Source organism: Lepisosteus platostomus, chromosome 6, assembly GCF_059453375.1.
Source record: "Lepisosteus platostomus isolate fLepPlt1 chromosome 6, fLepPlt1.hap1, whole genome shotgun sequence".
In the NCBI taxonomy this organism is placed as follows: Eukaryota; Metazoa; Chordata; class Actinopteri; order Semionotiformes; family Lepisosteidae; genus Lepisosteus; species Lepisosteus platostomus.
In genome coordinates this window covers 31,261,161-31,285,331 of record NC_142616.1, presented here as the reverse complement: position 1 = coordinate 31,285,331, position 24,171 = coordinate 31,261,161, and the positions used below count along the sequence as shown (strand labels likewise).

The 24,171-nt window shown below is 37.3% G+C and overlaps 1 protein-coding gene across 1 annotated transcript in view; it reads right to left on the bottom strand.

Moving 5' to 3' along the window:
* The window catches only part of tspan15 (tetraspanin 15), a 66,056-nt gene that overhangs the window by 17,903 nt on the left and 23,982 nt on the right, over positions 1-24,171 (bottom strand). The window contains exons 3-5 of the mRNA XM_088635371.1: positions 22,440-22,514; positions 14,800-14,895; positions 4,544-4,660 (exon numbers count right to left, since the gene is read on the bottom strand). Coding sequence (XP_088491497.1) covers positions 4,544-4,660; positions 14,800-14,895; positions 22,440-22,514 — 288 coding nt within the window. The remainder of the gene's footprint in view (positions 1-4,543; positions 4,661-14,799; positions 14,896-22,439; positions 22,515-24,171) is intronic.

Sequence of the window (24,171 nt, the reverse complement as noted above, 5' to 3'; positions counted from 1 at the left end):
GGTGTGACAATATCTAATTTATGCGATTGTAGTGCTGCATCTTGAGCAAAGTCAGATACCAATAACCGTTCCATACTGTTCCCATTGCGTCTGCAGTAGGATTTGGGGCAATCGCAGCAACTCCTACATTCCATTTGTAACCTAGCAATTTGCTGCTTCTGCAGTGCCCTTTAAGAAGCGCATGAACTTGGATAAAGAATGCTATAATTACTCTATTTTAAAATACTTCACACTAGGTTTCATGAGTTTTCAATACAGCACAGTAACTTGGATCAGATTATTCAGATGCACATCTGTTACTGGGAGGATTGATGAACCAGATGGGGAGAAACCGCATAGTTGCTAGATGGAAAAAAAAAACTAGAATTTATAAAAGGGCAATGCAATTAGGTTTTTTTTTGCAAAAAAGCCCTGGCTCATACTGAAAATATTGGAAATAGCTGTACTCATTTTACACTCTTAAAGGCTGCAGTGTTAGTCACAAAGCCTTTCATACCAAAGTGCTGTTAACAAAATGGGAAGTCAAAATTGGTTTTGACACTAAACATAACATTTTGTTACCATTTGTTCATTCCTGTTGCTTTTAGAAACAGAAAGTTGTGGGAAAAAATATGTTTTGAAAAGATCCTTAGTAATTCTTAATGCATAGTGATTGTTACCAGTAGAGAAGTTTTATTTTTTAATAATAAAATTTAATTGTATTATTAATTAATTAATGGATAATTTGACATCAGTACCACCTTGTAGCCTGATCCAGTCAAGTCTCGGGAGCTAAGCCAGACTGGGTCTGGTCAGTACGAGTGAGGGAAACTTCTAAGGGACGTCTGGTTGCTGCTGTATATGGTGTTGAAAGATCAGTAGGTGGCACCCTTCCCCATGGACAAGAAATTCCAAACCCATGCCACTGTATGGTGAGGTGACAAAAACACTGTATTGTAGAAGCTACAATCAAACTACAGTCTGGCGGTACAGCATAATCTGCATACATAGAGCAAAATCAAAAGTCCCTTCCAATTAATTTTAGCAGCAAAATTACTCAGAATTCTTTTATATAGATTATTAACCTATTAAATACACCTATATTATTTGAATAATACCTTTACTTATTTACTGTTATTTTTCTTCTGTTTGTACTGAAACATCCCTTGTTAAGGTATTCGAATGGAGAACTGCTTCAGTGTGTGTTGGCTGAAAAGGAACAAGACAAGGTTAATTCCACGCTGGAAAGCAGAAAGGTCTATTATTCAGCTGTTGAGCCTTCTTCAGGCATGTCACAGCTTCAGACACTTGCTTCACAGCATGGAATTACACTTTACTTGTTCCTTGTTAAGGCAGTTTGCTGATTGTTTTGGACTGGGGGTCGATCGATATTAATTTCTTTCTGAACTTAAGTGAAGGGGTTTGTTTTCATACTGTCAATCAGTGTATCCTACTGAATCACACAGAAATCATCCAGGGAGCACTGGTACCTGCCAGTGGTGAGGTTTCCATTTGGCTTGCAGGAGTCACATTGTAAGGCCTGGTTGCTTTCTATCCGTTTTAAAACTTATTTAGGGTGTTCCACAGGACTCTGTTCTGGGACCTTTACCATAAAGTATTCCCATATTGCCTCTTAGTTACAGTTGTGGACTTTGGTTCCTTATTGATATTCAGATTTTTTGCAGCCCAAATCAGATATTCCTCCTATCTCAAAGAAGGCAAATCAGTTTCATTGATGGAAATGTATTCAATCATGTTACTAACATTCAGGTTTCTCCTCAAGTATGTAAATTCAAGGATAATTTGAGTTTCTGTTTATATAGTTAGCAGCTACTGTATGTAATTATTTTGCCAACATTTGAAATCAAAATCCAACTTTGGTTTTAAACAGTACAGCGCAGCTCCAGTTTAGAAGCATGTCTGCTCAAGATTTAAATTTTTCAGTTGTTATTTTGCTGTCAGGGTGCATTTTCAGTGGCTGCACAGACAGGACGCTCAGAGACCAAAGCAAGGCTAACAAGTACTGCATCTTAAAACAAGTCTTACTCTTTTTAAAGCATGCAAATGCAACACTTATTGAAAAGCTTCAAAGAAATATTTATGAAACTCTGTTTATAAAATACTGAAATGTTAGCATTAGTGCAACAGGTATTATTGCAGTGGCAGTGCGAAATGGGGCTACATAGACAGGCTGGCATCAGAAGCCATTACTGACTAATCCAGTAGTCTACCCTTTACTTTGGCCTACACGTCACTGTCCATGGAGCAAAGCCAGATCATGTACAGTTGAGCATGACTTGTTAAGTGCTTTTTTCTGAAGGTTCTGTAAAGCACTGTAGAGGTCTCTCAGAACTGACAACAAGAAGATAACATACGCTGTCAACAAACACTCAATCAGGGTTGTTTACAGATGTGGTTTAAATAAATAAAAAAACACAATTTCGTACACAATAACATATCTGATAATGTACTGACACAACTGAATGAACTGCTTACATTCTGTACAAAAGAAAAAGATTAAATGGCTTCAGCAGTAGAATTACAGTTTATTTCTTTTTATTCCTTTTGAAGATCATTCATCTTGAAGGTCTCTAAGACCTACATAGACCATATGTTCCTCCTTAAAATTCCTCTTATACCTGTCCAGTGAATCCAAGTCAGATTCTCACAAACTACGTAAAACGGCAGGAAAGTTTAACTATAGGCTTGGGCAGAATAATAGGGACTTTTAAGCGCTAGGGTCCATCTTCTGGATGTATATATTACAGTAGGCCTGATAAAAATATTGTAGAAAAAGAATGCAGATGTTATCCCTTTTGAACCATTTTATTTAGTATTGCAGAATAATCTGCCATTCGTACATTTACTCTGAGCTGCAGTTAGATTTGTTCTCCCTAGCCTTCTGGTAATAGCTGTGAAAGACATTGATTGCCTAAGGTGATGTGACATTAAATGTGGCTCAGTATAATTATGGATTTCATTAATATTTGATATAATATTTTATACCTGTTTAAAACTTAATTTCCTTTTTCAAGAGTAAATTCTCCACTATTCCTTGCAAGATGCTAGTCAGTTTACCACAATTCTTGAATTAACGACTTTTCTTTGGAAATACAATGGTTTTACAGTATTTAACACAAATAACAATTATCTGTCAATCACATTCTAGAACTAAATCAAAAGCACTTTTACTCAGTGTTACACTAATCCTGTCCTGGAGGACTGCAACATCGGTGGTTTTCTTCCTCTGCTCTTAATGACCTAATTGACCTGATTTAACAAGATTTAGAGAACCGTCTGGCTCTACCAGAGCAGTCAACATGGTGGCAGAGCAGTCAGGTGATTAGTGTTTGCTGGCCCTCGGGTCCAGGTTTCCTGTGGAATATGCACATTGGCTCCAGGTTTGTGTGGATTTTCTGCAGGTTTTTCCATTTCGTCCCATTCTCCAAAGACATGCCGGGACCGCTAAGATCTCTAAATGGTCCCCATGTGCTTTAGTGTGTGAGTATGTATGTGCTGTGAATGAAGCCTGCAATGGAGTAGTATTTTTCCAGGGTATAACACCACTTGTACACTACCCTTCCAGGATAGGACCTTACCAGTACTAAGATCATTTCCGATAACGGACAGATGGATTACATATAGTACACTTCATTTACTTTAGTTTCTTGAAGATATAAATCTTATAGACAACAACAGACAAACTTAAGTGTACAGAGAATGTATCTAGGATTCTGATTTTGAGTCTACTAGGGTGAAGTGTGACGGGCATTTCTTGGGAAAACAATAACAGACTCTTTTATATAAACCACTTTGGTTTTTTCAAACATAAGAGTGCCATCTAGAGAACGAAATGTTTGTAGCGGAGTAAAAAATAAAGCGCTTTTTATACACAACTGTGCTCCATATTACAGAAACTAGATCAACTGGTCCTTGTCATGTGGAGCATTAGTTCTTTCAAGGACACAGGCCTTCGAACGTGCAGTCACATGCTTTAATAACATTTAAATACATGGTTTATATAAAATGATGAGTAAATCAGTCATTTCTTTACTGTTATCACTAAGTATTAACAACAATTTAGCTTAACTGTATTCTCTTCCTGGTACACAATCTTAGAGCCTCCTTTTACTAACTGCTCTCAAAGATGTGCTGGATTTGAGATCGAAAACAGGGATAAAGGCAGTTTCCCAGCTGGAAACCTGGAATATGGTCTTAGTGTCCATCCTACTGTTGAGATGTTTATTCATTACTGCTTAGCAATGAATAATGGCTTTTATTCATTGTGCCAGTCAGGAGTCCTGGGACTATGTATAGGAAATATCTAAACCATTAAAAAAGACAACTTGAATATATAGATCCTTTCTAGTAAATTAACTGTGATTGTGATTTAACACAGTTAAAATCACAGCACACTTCAAGGTCAATAATAATAAGACAATTATCTAAAGGTATGCCTTATGTAAATTGTCACAGACTGTACATGCAACAGCTAGATAACTATGTGTCTACTGTATTTTTCTGCCCTCAATTGAGACTTGTGCGATACGTCACTCTGTCGTACCGTGGTGTTGATGCAGCAGGTGTAGGGGACTCCACAGGCCAGCGGTCCAGGTGCTGTGCAGTTGTGATACATGTTCACCTCCCAGTCTTTGTAATCTTGCCCACCACAACACTTGAACTGCAAAAAACACAAAAGTGAGACATTCAAATAGGGCACCTCGAGCCACAGTATGAAAAAGTCTTCTCAATACGCCCACCAGCATGTTCATAATTACACTTTTTTTCTGCCAACAAACAATGCACTATCATTATTGTCAAAGCCCATAAGAAACCAAATTTAAATGAAGAAGCAGTTATTACTACTACACCCATCCATTTTCTAACTGCTTCTTCCAATTCGCTATCGCAGGGGAGCCAGCAAGCAAAGGGCACAATGCTGGCTACACCCTGGACTGGAGGCCAGCCCATCACAGGGTAGACACAAGCACAGACACGCACGCACTCACACCAAAGCCAATTTTCTCAGAAGCTAATCAGCCTACCAGCATGATTTTGGACTGGGAGGAAACCGGAGCGCCTGGAGGAAACCCATGCAAACATGGAGAGAACATACAAACCCCAAATGGATACAATAGCACCCCAGATCTGGAACTGAGCCCCAGCACTGTGAGGCAGCAATGCTAAACACTGCGCCACTGTGCAACACACTATTACTAGTACACTTTACCCTGAATTCATCAGTTCATCATATGTTTGAACTGACGGCTAAAGGGGACATTTACATTATTATTTATTACCGATGCAGTGTTGGAGCCATTAAATGCAAAGGACTTCAGACACAAATATTACAATATTGGTATAATGTTAAATGGTACAGGAAGGTGATTTGTTTTTTTTTTCTGTAACGCTTCTAAGATTACATCTCAAGAACTCTCCAAACATTACATTTGCATCAGAAAATATAACATAGTCCCCAAGCATCCCAAAACAGGCCTGGCTCTCAGCATTTTAAAAATGTACCATTTCAAATTGACATACAGTACAAGGAGTTCTCTCTGAATTTAACTAATTTTCTAGACACAGCTCTTCTTTGAAGGTGCAGAAGCTGGAATACAGTGCACTTGTTAAAGGGCTGTGGAAAGTAATAATTAACATAATTTCCCATAACCCTGTTAGTAAAAAAGCACATAGTTGTCTTTCAGTCATTACAAAAGATAGTGAGGGTCACAAATACCTGTGAGTGAATAAGAGCCCTGGTCTTTTCATCCTCTGTTAGCTAAAAATACTTATATGCTGTAGCTAGAGAGGGTGATACCCACAGGAGATTTCAGTGTGCCACTAAAATCACATTTCATTCATGCTAAAAACAGCAACAGAAGATTGCATTCTGTGCTAACTGAACACATTCTCCTTCAAAAGATGTCATTCTCAGTGGGGGTCTTTCCTAGGTGTTTGGAACTTAATCTTTGCTGTAGTGTCAATAGGCTGTACTACTGCTTTTTGAGAAATTCCCCGAAAATTCTAGATGCTATTCATTAACCTCTTCCATCCTTCTGTTTTTCACATCTCCACACAAGCAGTGGTTAAAGTCTAGGAGAAAATGCATTTTGAATATAATAGAGCTTTCATTATATAACCACTTTCATAGGTCCCAGTGTTTAACAGGAGCTTTTATCCATTTGTATAACTTTTTAATGTAACCTTTAGCATGTCTGGTATAAGTATAACAGCTTTTAAACAATTCAGTTTTCTTCTGTAGAAACAGAAACTTATAAATAATAAGAATCTAGCCATTTAATCTGCCCGTAAAAATACTATATCATAAATTTGACAGACTGTTCCCAGGGTAAGGCCGTCATGGCCCAGTGCTCAATGACTGTGATGTTCTGTTTGATGACAATGCATTTTAGTGCCACTTTGTCCCTTCTACTTCAAAGATAAACATTCAGTAGCAGTTAAATGAGATAAAAGGTGCCGTTCAAATCCCTTGGAAGCATAGGTGATGAAGACTGAGTACAAGAGCTCAACACCTGTTGAGCAATAAAGAGAAAAATCTTCATTTTGCTTTAGGGTGGAGGTACTGAGTGACACCGGCTTTCCATTGTTCTGTTGAAAACTGTGAGGCGGAAACTAAATGGAGAATTACTACATTAACTTTTCATAGTCTTACATTCACAAACAATGGAGTTTCCATGTAGTTTTGCAAAACTAAAACATGTTTCACACTTAGGAAAGGCCTTTCAACAGGGCATCTGATTCATTTTAATGTTTTTTATTCATGTCTGCTCCACTAGATAAGAATCATTCAACAGGTTGCCCTTGTACTTTTTTATAATTTTATATATTTTTAATTGACTAATAATGTGAAGAAAGTCCAACACACCATCTATACATTTGTTAATAAATGCAAGTTTCTAATCTGTTTCATTAGTAAATTAATTGAGCAAAACTTTGATTTGCCGATTACCACACAATTAATATAAACAGGGGTAGCATTATTTCTAAATGAAATAAATGAAAATGGTCACCTACTATACTAAATACATCCACTTACCTCATTTAAACCCTATCAGGTGAAACCACTTTGTGGGCTCACAATAAAAAATGCCTGATCAGGGCAGAAAGTAAGAACAATATTAATTTAATGAATATACATATTTTAAGATTAAAAACAATAGTCTTTTTTGATAATTTAGAATTTTAAAACACTTAGTTTAATAACACACAATGTACTGATTATTCTAAATTAGTTACCAAATTTTAAATTTTACATTTAGTTAAACCTGTGTTATAAAACGTGCTGTGTTACAGCAAAAATCTTTCTGAGACAACTTGATAAACTGAAGAAAATACTACATGCCAATTTTAGTAAGAGTTGGCTTCACATTTCATTCCAGCATGCTAAAACCTGATTAGAGTAAGGATAATGAGAAACTGCAGGACAATTTCCTACACCGTCATTTGTCATACAGTACCATAGGTACCTTAATTACAGCTGAGCAATTTCCAATTAAAACTCTTCCTGGTCTAATCAGAAAATTGCATGTGTTCCGACAACAGTGTGTGCTTGGAGGGTTGAAGCAACAATTCTTTATTTGCTGATTTTAATGCTACTTTTAAAAGACTAAAATACAGCAATATACTGTCTAGATAACAAACCAAATTAGCAACAAATATTTTAAGCAAGCGAAGAAAAAACAATTATTTCTAAAATGACAAGATACGAAATGCTCAAAAAATAAAACAAAAAAAGTTAAAAATATGAAATGTTTCATAGACTCAACTCCCTTCAAAGTAATGATAGCGCTGGTCATGTGTCAAGCCACCTGAAATTAAATAACTGCAGTATTTACACATTAAAACATGAGGCTTTATAGAAATACTAAGGTCTATAAAGAGCTAATCTGCACAACAGAATAAATGCAGAAACAGTTTCCAAAAACAAGTGTGGTTGGTATAAAAATAAAATCAGTGTAAAATCTGAAATAAGTTTTCAGCCATCTTGGAAAAGAGAATGACATTACATGGTTTTATGATAATGTACCCCCCCACCCCCATTCACACCTGAAATTGAGTGTGCTGGGGACCTAAAATCTAAGAACTCAGAACATACTATGAAAAGGAACAATACAGCAAGGATTATTTTCAATGTCAGCACACACTGAGAACACCAGAAATTAATCCGGTAATGGAAAATGGAGATCCACCAACACCAGTGTGCAGACGAGGATAATGGACTTAATGTTACTCTTGGCAGAAATTAATAAAACAAAGAATAAGCTGTATAGAAGTGTAGAGTAAAGCACACATATTGCCCAACATCATTTGGCAGTACTTTTTTTAATCAAAGCACTATGACAAATCTCATTATTCATATTCCTACACTAGGAAATAATGAGGACAACTTGAAGTTGTCACTTTCATATTTTAAGCATAATATTCAAATATCGCTGATGCATAGAGGTGATTTTATGTCTCATGTAACTAATAAAATTCACCCTCTGCGGCTAAAATGTTTTGAAAAACAAGAGGTCCTCAGAATTTGGAACATTTGGAATGCCAAGCAAACTCCATCAATCACAGGGATATATCATTGAAAGTAGTTATAGATCAATAAGTCTGACATCAATTGTATTCAAGGTTATGGACATAATTAATTAACTTGTTAGAGTTATTTGAACAATAGTAATGGATACATACACAGAGCATATGATCTGGTGTATTTCAGAAGTTTCTCATTAGAGATTGCAGGAGGTACAGTAGGCATTGAGGAAAACGTGTTTGTTTGGTCTGAAAACTAGCTAATAGTAAACAGAGTACAAATAAGGGGAGAATACTCAGGGTGATTTCATTAATGGCCATCCACAGGGATCCTGCACTTCTTTCATTTATATCAATGATCTAGATTCTGGTACAGATAGTAAACTAGTCACTTTTTCCAGTTAGACTGTAGGAAGACTGGCAAACACTTAGAAGGAACAAATTAAATTGAAAAAGATTGAGATAAAATTCAAGACTGGGCAAACACCTGGTAGATGATGTGCGCTGTAGATGAGTTCCATGGAAGAAACAAACTTATAAAATACAAACATAGGTGTAATTGGTCTTTTTAATACAAAATGAATCTATTTGCGAGAAAGAATTAGTTGCTTTATATGGACATATTGTAGTCTTCTAGACAAGGATATATAGTCAAAAGCACAGAATGTGGCTTCTGGTCCAATGGCTCAATGGGCTGCGTCAAGCTGAAGAATCTGAAGACCATGAGTCCCCTGTGGGCCCCCAAAAATCTTTACTGAATTGATAGATTTCAGAAGGGGTATAAACAAAAAACTGACTTCACTGAAGAACTGAACAGAACACATAAAAGGATAAACGAGATGGAAGGTGAGGGGTGAAGAAACAGACGGCGTGCTTTTACACCTGCGCCAGAGGCAGACGCAGCTGGGGGCCAAACTGACGGATCTGGGGGGGACAGGTCAAGGAGACGGAACCTGCGGATCTCCGGAGTCCCGGAAGAGAGTGTGGGGAAGTCATTAACCAGATTCTATGAGAAACCCATCAGGGAGCAGCCCAGTTCGGTGTAGAGATTGAAAGGGTTCACAAACACCAGGGCCCCAAACCCTCGGATCTCTGGTCCAGTTCAAGATCAATGTCATCGGGTTCCTGACAGTCAAAACCAGAGGAGATTTTGACAAAAGCCTGGGGAAAAAGGAAGGACAGGAGGATATACTCTGATCACGATTATGTGCCCGATATCCTTCAGAAATGGATGGAGTACAAAGGAACAAAGCCCTGAGATAACATAAAATTTAAAATGCCCTTTCCCGGCCAAACTAAGTTTTTTTGGGGGGGATTCGGGTGCCCAGACGTACACCTTGGCCATAGATGCCACCAGTGACCCCTTATTCCCTTTCAAAAACAGCAGCTTCTTCTAGTCAGGTTGTAAGTATACACAATCTATAGTGTTGTTTGTATGTTGCCTGCTATTTTTGTTTGATTCAGATAAGTTATTGATTTAATAAATATTTTATAGTAGGCCCTCTTTGTAAAAAATGAAGGGGTTTAATTTTTTCTTTAAGATTTCTACTCAGGCAATAAGGGTGAGGAAATGCTTTAGACCCCCTACGTGAAGGCCTGAGGTTTAAAAATTCACCTTTATTTTTGCGTTGTTTTTATCCGTATTGTTTAAAATCCCAGCATTGCCTTCACAAGATATGAAGGTAGTTTCCTTTAACTTACTGTAAATTGTCCACATAAGCCGATAAAAAGAAGAACATTAATTCAACTTAAACAGGACAAGGGTCAGGCAGTATTTCTTCAGGAGACTCATTTATCTGATACAGAACATGTCAAATTGAAATGTATTGCTTTTGATGAAGTGTTCTGTTCTTCTCGTAAAACAGGATGCAGAAGAGGTGTTAGCCATTCCCATTCTGCCAACTGTTAATTCTTAGTGCTTGACAGAGATTAAAGACTAAGAAGGTAGATTTATCCTTATTAGAGGCAAAACAGAAGACTCTTTTGCCATGCTGATCTAAGAATTGCAAAAGGAAACTTTAACCATTAGAGAAACATGTAAATAGATCTATTGAAGACTTTCATATATCCAAAGTATGGAGGGATCTATACTCTACAGGAAGGGACTATATACATTTCTTAGCATCTCATAATTCATATGGCAGAAGCGATTACTTCATTATGTATAAACTAAACAGATCTAGATTGTGAAATTGGAACCTCAGATTTATCTGACCATGCACCAGACATTTTGACATTTACCTGACATTAGACCTAAATGAGGTAAAAAAGAATACCTTATGGAAGATGAACTGTAGTGCTCTGAATGGTAATGATGTTAAAGAGCGTGAGATTGAACTATTTTCATAAAACAACACAGGAGATGTATCCCCAGCATACTTGGGATACAGCTAAAGCAGTGCTTAGAGGGAATCTTATTTCCTTTTGCTCATATAAAAAGAAAAGACAAGTCAAATTGAGGGAGTTACAATCTGAACTAAAATGTACAGAAACATTAACAAAACACCTACTCGCACGATATATAACAATTATTGAAAATTAGGGCAGAAATAAATGGCAAATTTTGGAAGCAGAAACCAACTTAAAGTTCCTATAACAAAGTTACTATAAATCAGAAACCAAATCAATTAAAATACCAACAAGAAGATTATGTTAACAACAGGCTAAATCTATAATCCCTAAAATATGAAACCCAGTAACCAACCAAATGCATTCCAAATTAAAAGAAATACAAACAACCATTACTGGATAAAAAACATACATAATCTGAAACCCAAAATGAACAGGATATCTCCTTTTTATTATAATCAGTTAATTTACTTAAATTATGTGTTAAATATAGTAATAAACAATTAAGCCATGCAAAATATTTTTTCAGAACTTAACTCTAATAAAGTATCAGAGACTCATGGCTTTCCAAGTGAATTTTATATGATATTAAAAAAATATTTAAAATAGTCTAGGCGGAGGAATAGCCTATGGGCCAATTGGAAATGTTTATATCTAATATTAGAGAGATTTTGATTTGCTGATAAATGTATTAATACAATTAAAATAATTTATTTAAATCCTATGGCACAAATTAAGGTTATCGAAAATATTCCTGATAGATTTTGCTTAAAAAAAGGTACAAGATAGGTATGTCCCCTGTCACCTCTCTTGTTCTCTCTATACATAGAATCCCTGGCAAAAATTAAAGTTATAAAAATCTAAGGACAAAAACATAAGACAGTACTGTATGCAGATGATGTCCTACTGTATTTGGATGATCTTAATTAATCATTTCCTCGGGTTGTGGGTCTCCTGTAGAAAGTTGGTAAGATATCATGAGTATGAATCAAATGTAGAAAAAGCAGAAGTCCTTTAACTCATAAAATAAAGATGACCTAGCTGGCTGGAGTCTGTTCCCTCTATCATGGGGATCTCCAGCAGAAGTTAATAAAATGAATGATTATTACTGCTCTTCTAGTAGATATCTCTACAGACCGGTTTAATGAAAGAGATTAATTGATTTTAAGATGCTTTTAGAATGGAAAAAAATCCAAGGATTAAATGTAAAATGCTACAACTAACTAAGAAGAAAGGTAGTTTAGCCTTGTTATGTCCAAAATCATATTACCAAGCAGTTGAACTTGGATATCCAATCTGCTGGTGGGATCAAAGTTATAGAACAAATTGGAAGGAGATGGAGTCTTTGATTATAAATGAATTCCCAGTACAGACAGTTCTGGGGATAGATCATTGGCAGAGACTGTATATAAAACAGCTTTACCCTGGGTAACAATTGCAATTAAAAGTTGGATTTAAATAATAAAAGCTTATAACTTAGAGAAATATGTTAAATATTAAGGTGGACAGTTTACTATTCAGATTTCCCCTCTGGGAAATCTGATATACTTTTTAAGACTTGGACTGTTAGAAGAATTATAGCAATATGTACCCTGCTGAAAAAGAACCATCTGAAAAACATTGAAGATTTATCCCAGCAACACAACCTGGAAAAAAAGACTCCTTCAGATACCTCCAAATTAGGCATTTCTTAATTAACTGTACAAAACCATCAAATACAGAGCAAGCCTATAAAGTGCTTGACAATGTTATAGCAAACTAACCAGAGGATAATATCAAACTGTATAACATAGAATATACAAAAAAGATTTAACAGGCACAACTGGAAAATACAATCATGAAAAGATTCTGCAGATCATGGTAAGAACATATGCAGATTTTGTCCACAGTACACAAATTTGGATAAACGTACAGTATGTTAGAAAAACATGACTCATTTTGTTATCAGTCCTAAAATTCAAGCAAAAGAAAAAGGAAACACTTCACAATGTTGGAGGTTATGTGGAGAGCAAGTATCGTCTCATTTACACATTCTGGCCATGCCCGAAAATACAACAATACTGGAAATCCACACATTACTTAATAATCTAGTAAACCCAGACATATGAATTCACCTTTATGTAATTGGGAAATGTTACTTTTGATTAAAAGGAAGTAAAAAATATATACTAGGAATTATTTTAGCTGACAGTAAGAAAACAATCAGAAAAATATGTTTAACTAAAGAACCCACAGAGTGTAGAACAAATTTGTTGAAGCTGGTGGCTGGCTTGAAGAAACAGCTGGGTGAGGTCCTTGGCCCAATTAGCTACTGACTACCAAACAGGTTAGGTGGGTAGAATGACCTATTTTTAGTGCTTAAATTTGCATTCCGTTTGTAAAACATATAGCTGAGAACACCTACTTCCAAAGGCAAGTTAGTATGGCATTTTTCATGAAAAATGACTAGGGCTGGGCAATATGACCAAAATCATTATCACGATAAAAATTTTCATATCAGTCGATATCGATAATTATCACGATAAATGTCAAATCATTATTTCTTTCAAGTTTAAAGGCAGATTTTTTCTCCTGTGTGAAAGTTGAAGAAACCAGACAGTTAATTCGTAAATTAAACAACTCTTTATTTTAAGAACACAACAAACGCTTGCCAAACAGCAGAAGCATTAAACAAATCTGCTAGGTGCCCGGTCGGCAACACGCACGCAGTATTTTGTGCGCATGCGCATATCATGCACAAAGCATAAACATATATATCGAACATTTATCAACCTTTTGTTAAAATTTTATTGAGGAAAATGATATCCCGATAATTATCGTTATCGAATTATCGCCCATTCATTTATGAATGACACTTTTCATAAACGTCACATATATTTCTTTGTATTGCCAAGTGTAATTTCAGAATCTAAATGTGAACATCTTCAGCCTTGAAAGCAAAGACAGCACCAGTATTAGTACACGTTGCCTGAAACAGCACCTCTACCCCACCACCACAACAGCAAACAGACTTTTACGTCCCCAATATGATGGAAATACACAAACAAAAAAAACACAAATTACACTATTCTACAACCCAATACCCTCTAAACCTGTCTCCGGAGAAAGGGGTGGCAAAGCCAAAGCAAAATCTTCCTCAAGATATCCATCTACTTTATGTAAACTAAGTTATAATGGGAAAAAAAACAGGGAAGCCACAACAATCCACAACCCTACACCACAGCCAAGAAAATAAATCCGACACAACTCGCATTTTTGCTGTTTCTTCTTCTTACACCTCTCTTCCACACACCCTCTTTGAATGTCTCATACCGGCATTCAAAACCGGACTACTCTCTTCAACCACTCCAGAGAGAGACCCAATTTAGGGACATGCCCACATCTAAAAATGGACCCCCGCAGTCTGTGTGGGTCCTAATGCGCCAGTCTAGTGATGGGGACACTAGACTGTAAAAAGGTGCCATCCTTTGGATGAGACGTAAAACCGAGGTCCTGCCTCTCTTTGTTCATTAGAAATCCTAGGGAGTTTCTCAAAAAGAGTAGGGGTTTTACCCCAGTGTCCAATCCAAATTTTCCACTGGCCTTTACCAATCATGGCCTCTTAATAATCCCTGTCTATGAATGGGCTTCATCACTCTCTTCTCCTATCCACTGATAGCTGGTGTGTGGTGAGCGTTTTGGCGCACTATGGCTGCCGTCACATCATCCATGTGGATGCTGCACATTGGTGGTGGTGGAGGGGAGTCCCCATTACCTGTAAAGTGCTTTGAGTGGAGTGTCATGAAAAGCACTTTATAAGTGTAAGGCATCAATAGTAATAAATGATAATAATCATCACATAGCACTAGTCACACAGCGTCCAGTAAAGTTAAACTATTTTATATTTTCTATACTCCATAAAAATCAGAGGCATGAAAAGGTCCCTACCTTTCTCTGGACAAAATCCATGATGTTCTTGAAGTCCAGGTCATCGTAGTAGTTCACCATCCCTTTTCGGATGTTTTTATTCATTAAGTCAACGGTCTACAGGGAAAAAGAAAAGAATGTGAATATCCATCTGTTAGGACTCACTTCCCAATACACTGCAATGTGCTTGTTGTGATTAGACAGGACTTCTGAAAATATTTTAAAAACACAAAAAACATCTTGTCAGCCAATAATGTCACTGCATTTCTGCATAGGAATATAATTCAGAACCTCTCAAAAGATAATTCATTGCTGAAAATTATCCTTCTTGAAAAATAAATTTTATTGCCAATGAACCTTGAAAAACAGTTTAATGAAACACATTTTATAGAAAAAGATCAGAATGCATATGTAATAGATGGTACCCAAATAAGTATTTGATGTGTATTCACAAAGCTCAGCAATCGCACATTGTAGCTATATACTGGCAGCAGCACTGCCTGGTGAAAGTTAACAATAAAACGGGCAGAAGAGGCCTTTAAATTATTCCTGCTTTCACTGCTTCACCACCATTGTCAAGCCATTAAATCCCCCTTTGATTAATTTATTGATACTGTCAAAAGATTAATTGGCACTGTGAAGCTGTTAGAAGGCAACGAAGATTGATCTTAATTAGTAGCTGACAGAGCTGATTACCGCCTGCATTCTCATTCATGGGGTGTTGGAGGGCCCAACCTAAGCTCTCTGTTCTAAACAATACCAGAAAAGAGCATCCAGCACTGCCGAAGTAAAAGGAATTTTATCATTCTATTAAAATAATGATGCTGTTCACTCAGTTCGGGACACTCAGTGTGCTTAAAACCCCGCTGGAATTTATGCTGAACTGTAAAATATAAAAGAACTAGGGCTGGCTGGACAGAATAAGTCTCTTTAAGGGGTAAAATTAATAATAACATGGATCCTATTAGTTCTCTCATAATCAATCAGGTGTTACTAAAATCTCAAGTTATATTGCTCAAACATTTCTATTTTGTTAAAAAGCTTATTCTTGGTCTACCCACGGCACCTAACCAATCTGCTAACAAAAAATAATGTCTGCTGAGTGGCAAACAGCTTCTCTCTTGTAGTTCCTCAAAAAAACAGACTCAAACTCATTTCCAGCTGCAAAAGACTCCTTGGAGTATGGAAAGAAATTGGAAATCTCTATCCATCATGCCAATCATGAAATCAGGCCAAAAATACTGTTTTAAGGCTAGATTAGTGGCTACACCTATCTTTATGCAGTGACTAGTCTGAGATGAACAGTGACTTGGGCCGTACTTTATCGTCCCTTGAACAATAATCCTGCACCTCCATTAAAAGTTGTGAACAGCTGGTTTATTTCAGACGCACACTCTTGCACACTGATGTGCTTTAAGGTATTATGTAGCAGTAATATACCCAAAGGGAGATAATAACTACAGATAAACTTTAGTCCTAGTTTTGCATGATCATACTTGGGTTGCAGGTGTTTTTTAAGAGGAGCACATCTTAATCATGTGGCTTTTGTTGTCAGATCTGTTAGTGTGTCGCTTAAGCGCCAAGGTACTTTTTCACTTTTAATTAATGTAAACATCAATACTTTGGGTAAAAGGTTTCACTCCATGTTTTTGTTTGCAAGCAGATGACAGGAAAAATATATGGTACCGAATGGGAAAAGGCAGCAAGTGAATATCTAGTGACAGAAAATGATCTTTACTTTGCTTTCAAGAAAGCAGTATGCAGCACGTTGCAGTTTTGAAGTTGAGCCAGCTTAATTATTTCGATTTATTTTCAAAAGGCTGCAATCTGATATTGAAAGGCAACCTTTTTTTAATGGCAATTGGGCACTTCAATAGACAATCAGCTCCCATAAAAGGTATTTGTTTCATTGTTAGTATTTCAGTATTCAGTACTGGTTCTGGACACTTCACAAAAAAAATAGATAACTGAAATAAGGTAACCCATACAACAGAGGTACACTATTAGAATACCAAGGTATCTCTTCAGATTAGTCACAGACAGGTCAGAAGACTGAAAAGTACAGCTAGGGCTATAATTACCAGAAATAGAAGGGGGGAAAAATTCCCTTCATGGCCTTAAAAGTCAAAAGCAATATCCTGAAGTCTATGTGAAGTTGAACAGGAAACCAGTGTATGGTTGTCAAGACAAAATATGCCCACCAGAATGTGACCCAGTACAACCCAGTAGTTTACTACCACTGGAGTTTCTGTAAGGTGACAACCCAGCAAGCAAGGCATTACGGCAGCCAAGTCTGGAGGAAACGCAAGCTACTAGCTCCTCTACCCCAGCGGGTTACTAGTTCCTCTCCAGCAGGCATCAACATAAACACAGCATGTAACCAATCGGTGATGTCAGAAAGACATCGAGATGACATGTGGCTCAAAATAAGCAAAGTAAACAACCCTCATATATTTCGCTTTAGTTCAAAACTAAATATAAACGCCATCAATAACTCTGGGACGGTTTGATTTTTGTTCGTGATGCACAGAGTCTAATAAAACTTTAGTTATTACTGTTCAGCTACAAACCCACACCCTGAAAAACACCAAAAGTCGAAGAGTGTGAGGCTGTTAAAAGAATTTAGTAAGCACTCAGAAACCTTATCAGTTATTTAGGCAATAATACCCAGCTGAAGCAAAGTGTGTAAATCAAAGCTGAAGTGAGCCGCAGCCGACATCTGCTCATGACCGAGAAATGGGAAAGATTTGAATAATACATGTCCTTCCTCTATGATGTGTGAGTGGAAGAGGAAATCCCTGGCCAAATCCTGGAAATAATCGAACTGGTACCTGTAGTTCTACTGTTAATTAATTTTATACCTGCAGTGCAATGGTATTTCTCCATTACTTGTAACGGAAAATTAAGTCCTAGATCATATTCCCGCCAGAGCTATAGTAACTTCTTTTCATCTTTCTATTTACAGAATTTGGCTTTGCGCAATTTCTCTCAGAATACCTCTCCCTGATTTCCATGTCTTAGGACACACTTTCATCCCTCCTCTGTCCCTTCTCACTTGCTTTCGCTTTTACTCTCATTACACTGCCCCCCACTTTATACTCCTGAGCCCCCCTCTTTCTCCCCTCACACCTGAAGACGGCTCCACCGCCGAAATATTGTTTTTCCTCTTTCTTCTTTTCAGCATGAAATGAACCTTGTTCCTCTGAAATGAGTTAGACTGAATTCAAAACATGTTTAGATAGTGGGCTTGCACTGTGGTTCCTCCCTCCCTCAAGGCACCTAATGCTGACGTCTTGAGGAGGAGAGAAAGAGAACTGCGCATTGAAATAAACCTGCAAATGAATGATTTCCCCAGGATTTTTTTACGAATGACATTGATATCTAATAGGCCTGTAACCTGTGACTGAATTACATGTAACTTTATGTCTAAAGGCAGTGAAAGATTCTTCAAAGCACAATGTTTTATTGGCCTCATTCAAATTCTTCTGCATGCATTCTGCTGGTGTTAGGACACATCAGCGATCGGTAGGTGCTTATGATAAAGCTATATCAGCTAGAGCAGCTCACATTAAGCCTTGAACAAACTGCATTTAAAATTGCTGATTTCTGAAAAGTACAGTGAGAGTCGACTTGGAATAAAGCTTCAATTAATAGAAATTAAGCTTTGGTTAGTTCTGAAAAACATTAACAGAAGAAACAGATTATCTTGACCGCTGCTAATAAAATGTCTGTTTATAAATAATGCAGACAAACATTCTGTATCTGATGTTCACCCCCTGGCCAAAAAACAGGTACTGTACACTACTCAACAGGGACAAGACTATGTGAAAGTCAAGGGTAAAACCAAAAGCAACGAAAATGCATTTAAAGAAATATCTATTCAGTCATTTTAAAGACAATTTGATATTGTAATATATCCATAAGAAATATATTAACCCATGTTTTCACCATCTGTTTAAGCGTCAATGCAATTATTAATATTTATATAATAATGTGCCTTTCAGCAAGTATTACCAGCTAGTCTATCCTTATTGTAACAAACAGGACCATACTTTGTCAGAAAGAGGCCATATAACCTGTCATTGCTAGAGCTACTAGAACTGTTGCCCACAGACCTCACTGAGTGGACAGAAAGGGTGCACTCCTCTGAGATGACACAGATGGGCATATTAGGTTAACTACTCACTAATCCTGAGTTCTGGAGGACTTTACTCTTTACACACTTTAGGCCAGCTGTTCATATACTTTTGCCTCCAAGCTGGTTGGGAGGTGGGGGTGGGGTGGGGGCGGCATGTCACAGCTGCTTGTCTGTGGGGATTCATATATTTAGAATTGCAGAACCTAAAAATTCAACTTTAGATGCTCAATGTTGGAAAATAAAAAGCTACACCTTCAGCACTCTTTGAATACCATCTTTGTTTAATGGAAAAAGCAACAAAAAAAACATTTACTATCACTGGTTTCTTTTCTCACTTTCAATTAGTTTTATTAAGTTTTATGGTGTGGGTGCATTAAACACCCAGAAGCCATGTCTGATCTCAGGAGGCTAATATTTTTAATAATATCACTTAGATTTTCTGTTTCTGTCTTTCCTGCCCATTAGCCCTATCTTTGCTCTTCTACTGAAACAGATTTTTCTGCACCCTCCTGAAAAGTAAGGAATCCCAAGAGGCAAACTTGATGCAAACTCCAGCTGTCTTGTTTTGCCCTGAGCGAATGGACCTCACAGAACACCAGGCATTGTGCTGCACGCACTTTACTGATTAGCAGTGCCCTCTGGGAACTCCATGCTACAGACTGTTTGCTTTGCTGGCAGTGGTGACTTTCAGGAAGGATGCCAACGTGGTCCTGCTCACTGCTCAGTCCTTGCAAAGCTGAAAGGAGCTGCAGATGGACGTGGGCCACAGTATGAACCCAAAGAGCTGACACCACGATCGGCTACAGTACTTCAACGTTTTCATCTCAGTACCTCTTCATTAGGCATTCACTCTACCCTGGAGCACGTGGGTGAGGTCGGATTCTGAGCTGCACTGTGCATTGTAGGGCCAGAGTAACTAGAGCTGAATCTCATTCCATTTCACCACAACAGGCATGTGAGCAACAACATCCACGCTGCCACCTGGACTCTTTGCAAATATTAGTAATTGCAAGCTTATTCTAACATGTTTCATCTGTTTTCCCAACACCATCCTACTGCATAAAAATTGTAAGATTTTGACATCACTTGTTTCACTTTTCTTTATTACCTTTTAGAGGTTGCAGGAATACTACTCTTGCAGTCAGCTGTGTAGAAGTAAATCAATAAGGGAAGTTGCACGCAGGTGGGATTAAAAAAACAATCATACATACTTCTCCACCTCGTCAATAATAACGGTTCTTAACTCTGTTGGCATTTATGTCCCATACATTTGATTCTATATAGCTTGTGCTTATAATTGTTTGTAGAGAACATTTTGCGATTGTTATGTGTGTGCATGCAAATCATAGAGGGTCCACTTAGTAAGACAAATATTATTTTCATTTTAAATCCTAGCTGACGTTTGGTCCGCATAATGTAAACACAAAGTAAAAGGATTAAAGTAGGCAAATCCCATTGAGGAGACTAGAGGGGATTTTTTGGACAGCAGTAGAATCAAAAATAAATTATCAGAAGGTTAATTTAGGATTTGGCATGTTGGAATAAATTGAAACAACTTCACTATTGGGGTAAAATGTTTTTCCCTAAGGCTGTCAAAACAAATTGCTGGAACAGCCAGGCAGAGATGAATGCAATGTAACAGACACATAAGAGGTAAGAATCACAACATTTTGTAATATTATTTCAGGTGAAGGAAAGGAAGCACTCAGTGGAAAAGCACATTTTGCAGAAAAAAGCTATTAACGGTATAAAGTACTGTATGTGCTCAGGGCATTGACATCTAAAATGTAGAAGAAGAGTAGCTTCTTTTTAGCACCTGTTCATAGCAATATTCTAAAAGTTGTTTTTATTATTGAACTTGCATATCTAAAGCATGCTTTAGGTGCAATATTAATACGCAGTGCAAAAAGTGTTCACTCCTTTAGATAACAGAATCTGAAACACTTGCCATCACAATTAATTCTATAATTATCACATGCTATTACTACTCCTGTTCACATATCATTGTCTGTCTTACACAGATAAAACAATAAAAACTGTATACCTCTGATTCCACCACTCAACAGTTTATAGATATAAAGAAAACAATGCGTATACTTTAATCTTAAAACACCATTATCCCTATTCCCTATACTAGATTGAGCACAGATTGAGTTCTACAGTCAGGGGTTCAAACCTGGGTCGTGTCACAAGCTCTGAACAAATTCTATCAAAGCCTATCAAGTGGAATTGTCAGAGCCTCCGAGTGTCAGACAGGATTCATCAGCCATGGTGCCCCTGGATCTCAGAGACCCTCATGACCAGCTGTATGCTTGAAGGCATGCAGTGCCACTGGCGAGAGATGCAAAAAACCTCCAGCACGGATCTGATGTGTTAGAAAGAGGAGGGGCTGGAAGGTGAATAGGTGGGAGAGGTCTTGCTGCACTTTCCTCACTCTCCCGTGTGCAGTTACGGGGTTCACGGCAGCAGGCTGAGACGTAAAATAACATTATTGGCTATTCCACAAAAAGTATTTGGCAAATATAAATTAAAAAAAATATGTCTAATAAAATTATTTTATTTTCAAATTGTAGCTTAGTCAGTATATTGCCTACCTAATTAGTCATTAATAACTCATGAAATCCAAGAACCTACTGTTCTTTTGAACAATATTGCTGACATACTGTTAAGGCTTTATGACTGAGACTATAAAAGTCAAGCTAACCTTCCCTCCTGGAAGCATCCTGTAACTCTCTAAGGTGCTTGTTTATAATAGATACTGTGTACTCCTGGCCATCAAATGATACTTCAAAATAACTGCTACTTTGAACACCAAAGTGAAGTGAAGTGAACTGAAACCATTTCAGTTAAATGGCTACACAGAACAGTAGAATCTCATCCCTTCAATCCAACGGCTTCTTTTCTTTCTTCCTTTCCCCTTCACAATTGTAGGTTTCTTTCCTCTCTTTTCTCCTCGAGTCTTGCTCATCTTCTATCATTCCATTAATCTTTGTGCTTTCGCCTTAATTTCTAGGTTTAACTTTTTCTGAGTGGCATCACCATACACATTTCCTCTGTATGTACAGTAATCTCTAGCCACCCTGAATGAGTCCAGCCCAGTGGTGTAATCTCATGCATGAATAGCTTTTACCTTTGACTGTGACTTTTACCTTTTTCCCCTGTACAAATAAATAATTGTTACGCACATCAATGCACACCTATTACCAGTCATCTTCAGGGAGAAAGCAATTTTATATAACCTATAAAAGGTAGACCTAGGTAATCCTAACAGCCATTATAACACATAAAATAAAATAAAAAAATTAGCATGAACAAAAAGTGACAAATAATTTTTTGTTACCATATTATTCCAAGACTTTATAGCAAACTTAAATTAATAACATAAATAATCTCTGAAACATTACCCCAGAACTATAGGGATTTTATTTTATTTTTAAGGCAAGAAAGGAGTTTTTCTTTAATTTTAGGCTCAGAAGATAGATGAATTAGAGAACTGGAAAATAAAAAAAATTGTCAACTGTACCTTGTTTCTGAAAAGTAGAGCCAGTATCCCACCGAGAAGCTCTAGGATCAGGCAGATCGTCAGAGCATACTGAAACTACAAAAATAAATAATTGAATTGTAAATTTAGTTTTACAATTGCTCACATCCTAAAGAAAGGACTCAGGCCTTTTACATTTTTTAAAATATGTAACATGAAAATGACAAATGTCATACCCTAGGACTGAACATTATTAGAGATCCAGCTCTTTACACATACATGTAACAGAAAAACATTTATCTTCTGAAAGCATAAAACAAAACAGATCAGGAGGAGAGGTTTGAGCAATATGAACTCCTTACTACCCGAATAATGTTCAAAATGTTCCACATGCATGTACTGTATTTCAGATTTCAGTCAAATAATGAATGTTAGCTGTACACGCAAGTAAACTTTCAGCAAGTCTAGCCAGAGGTTAATGGGTTTTCTAGTTCTTGTTGTGAGTGTGTTGGAGGGGGGTCACAAAAGATTAGGCAACAGGTGTTCTGAAAAACTGTGAGAGTGAATAGCGGATGAAGCCAGATGTCCACAGTGGCACTGCTGCCCCTTTCTGAAAAAAAAAAGCTTTTCACTACTAAACCTACACAGCTCACTGAATGGAAAATTACAACATTTTTCTACTTTTTATGCCTTTGTCAAGTGTTGCCAAACAGTGTAGAATATAAGCCTTTGTATGGGCCTAATTGATGTGAGGGGTCTGCAAAAATAATTTTAAAAACAAACAAGATAAGCAATGAGTCTCAGAGAGCAGAGGATGGATTTACTCCCCCTCCATCTATAACAAGTGACCCTTAATCAATTATTCCGGCTAAAATGTTTTATGCAGCAACTCTATCACACACACCTGTTAGGTTCCACTGTTTTGCATGAATCCATGGGGATTAAAACAAATGAACATGAACAAAGGAATGTGACTACATTATTAAGCAAGATTAAGTAGCCAACAGTGATTCTGTATCATTTCTGGCACAGATACAAGAGGGTGGACAAGCACATTCCAAATGTCCTTTAGTCTTTTAGATATAATCAATTGGAAAAAGACGCCAAATTTCACATGAATCCTCTATTCGGAAAGGAATTTGCGTGTTTATCATCAAAACAACTGAGCACAACAAACCCCTTTTAAACGGCACCTGTTGCTTTTGGGTCTGCTTTCAAATTGCCAAAATTCTGGCAAGCGAACGTATATCACTGGCTGCCTCGGCATACTTTCTATCAGTCACATCCAGGCCATACATCAAAATGCCACTGCCAGGAGGCGATTCCATTTTATTGTCAAAATAAACAACAAAAGTGCAAAAAATAAAGTCCCAGGCCATTTGTCATGCTCTCCTCTCTATGCAGAAGGCCTGTATGATCGTGCTGGTGTCAGGAGAGCCAACGCAGCGGGAATCTTAATTTCCCACTCGAGACTCGAGTCTCGAAGGACAGTGCACTGGGACAGCCTCCCCTGGGCTGTCCCACCGGGCACTGGAGACCCATCCTACTGGATCTTCGGCCTAACTGCTCGGAGAAATATCCAATAACCTCCTCTCCAACAAATACAGAAATAACGCAACGCTAAAAGAAAAACAAATATACTTTCCAATGGAAATTCGGTTTCTATATTTGAGAACGGCGAGTTCTCTTTGAAAGCCAACAGGTTTCAACATCCCACTCTTCCCACAACACCTCATTTGTATTTTTCACATGTTGGTTAATGCCTGACAACAAG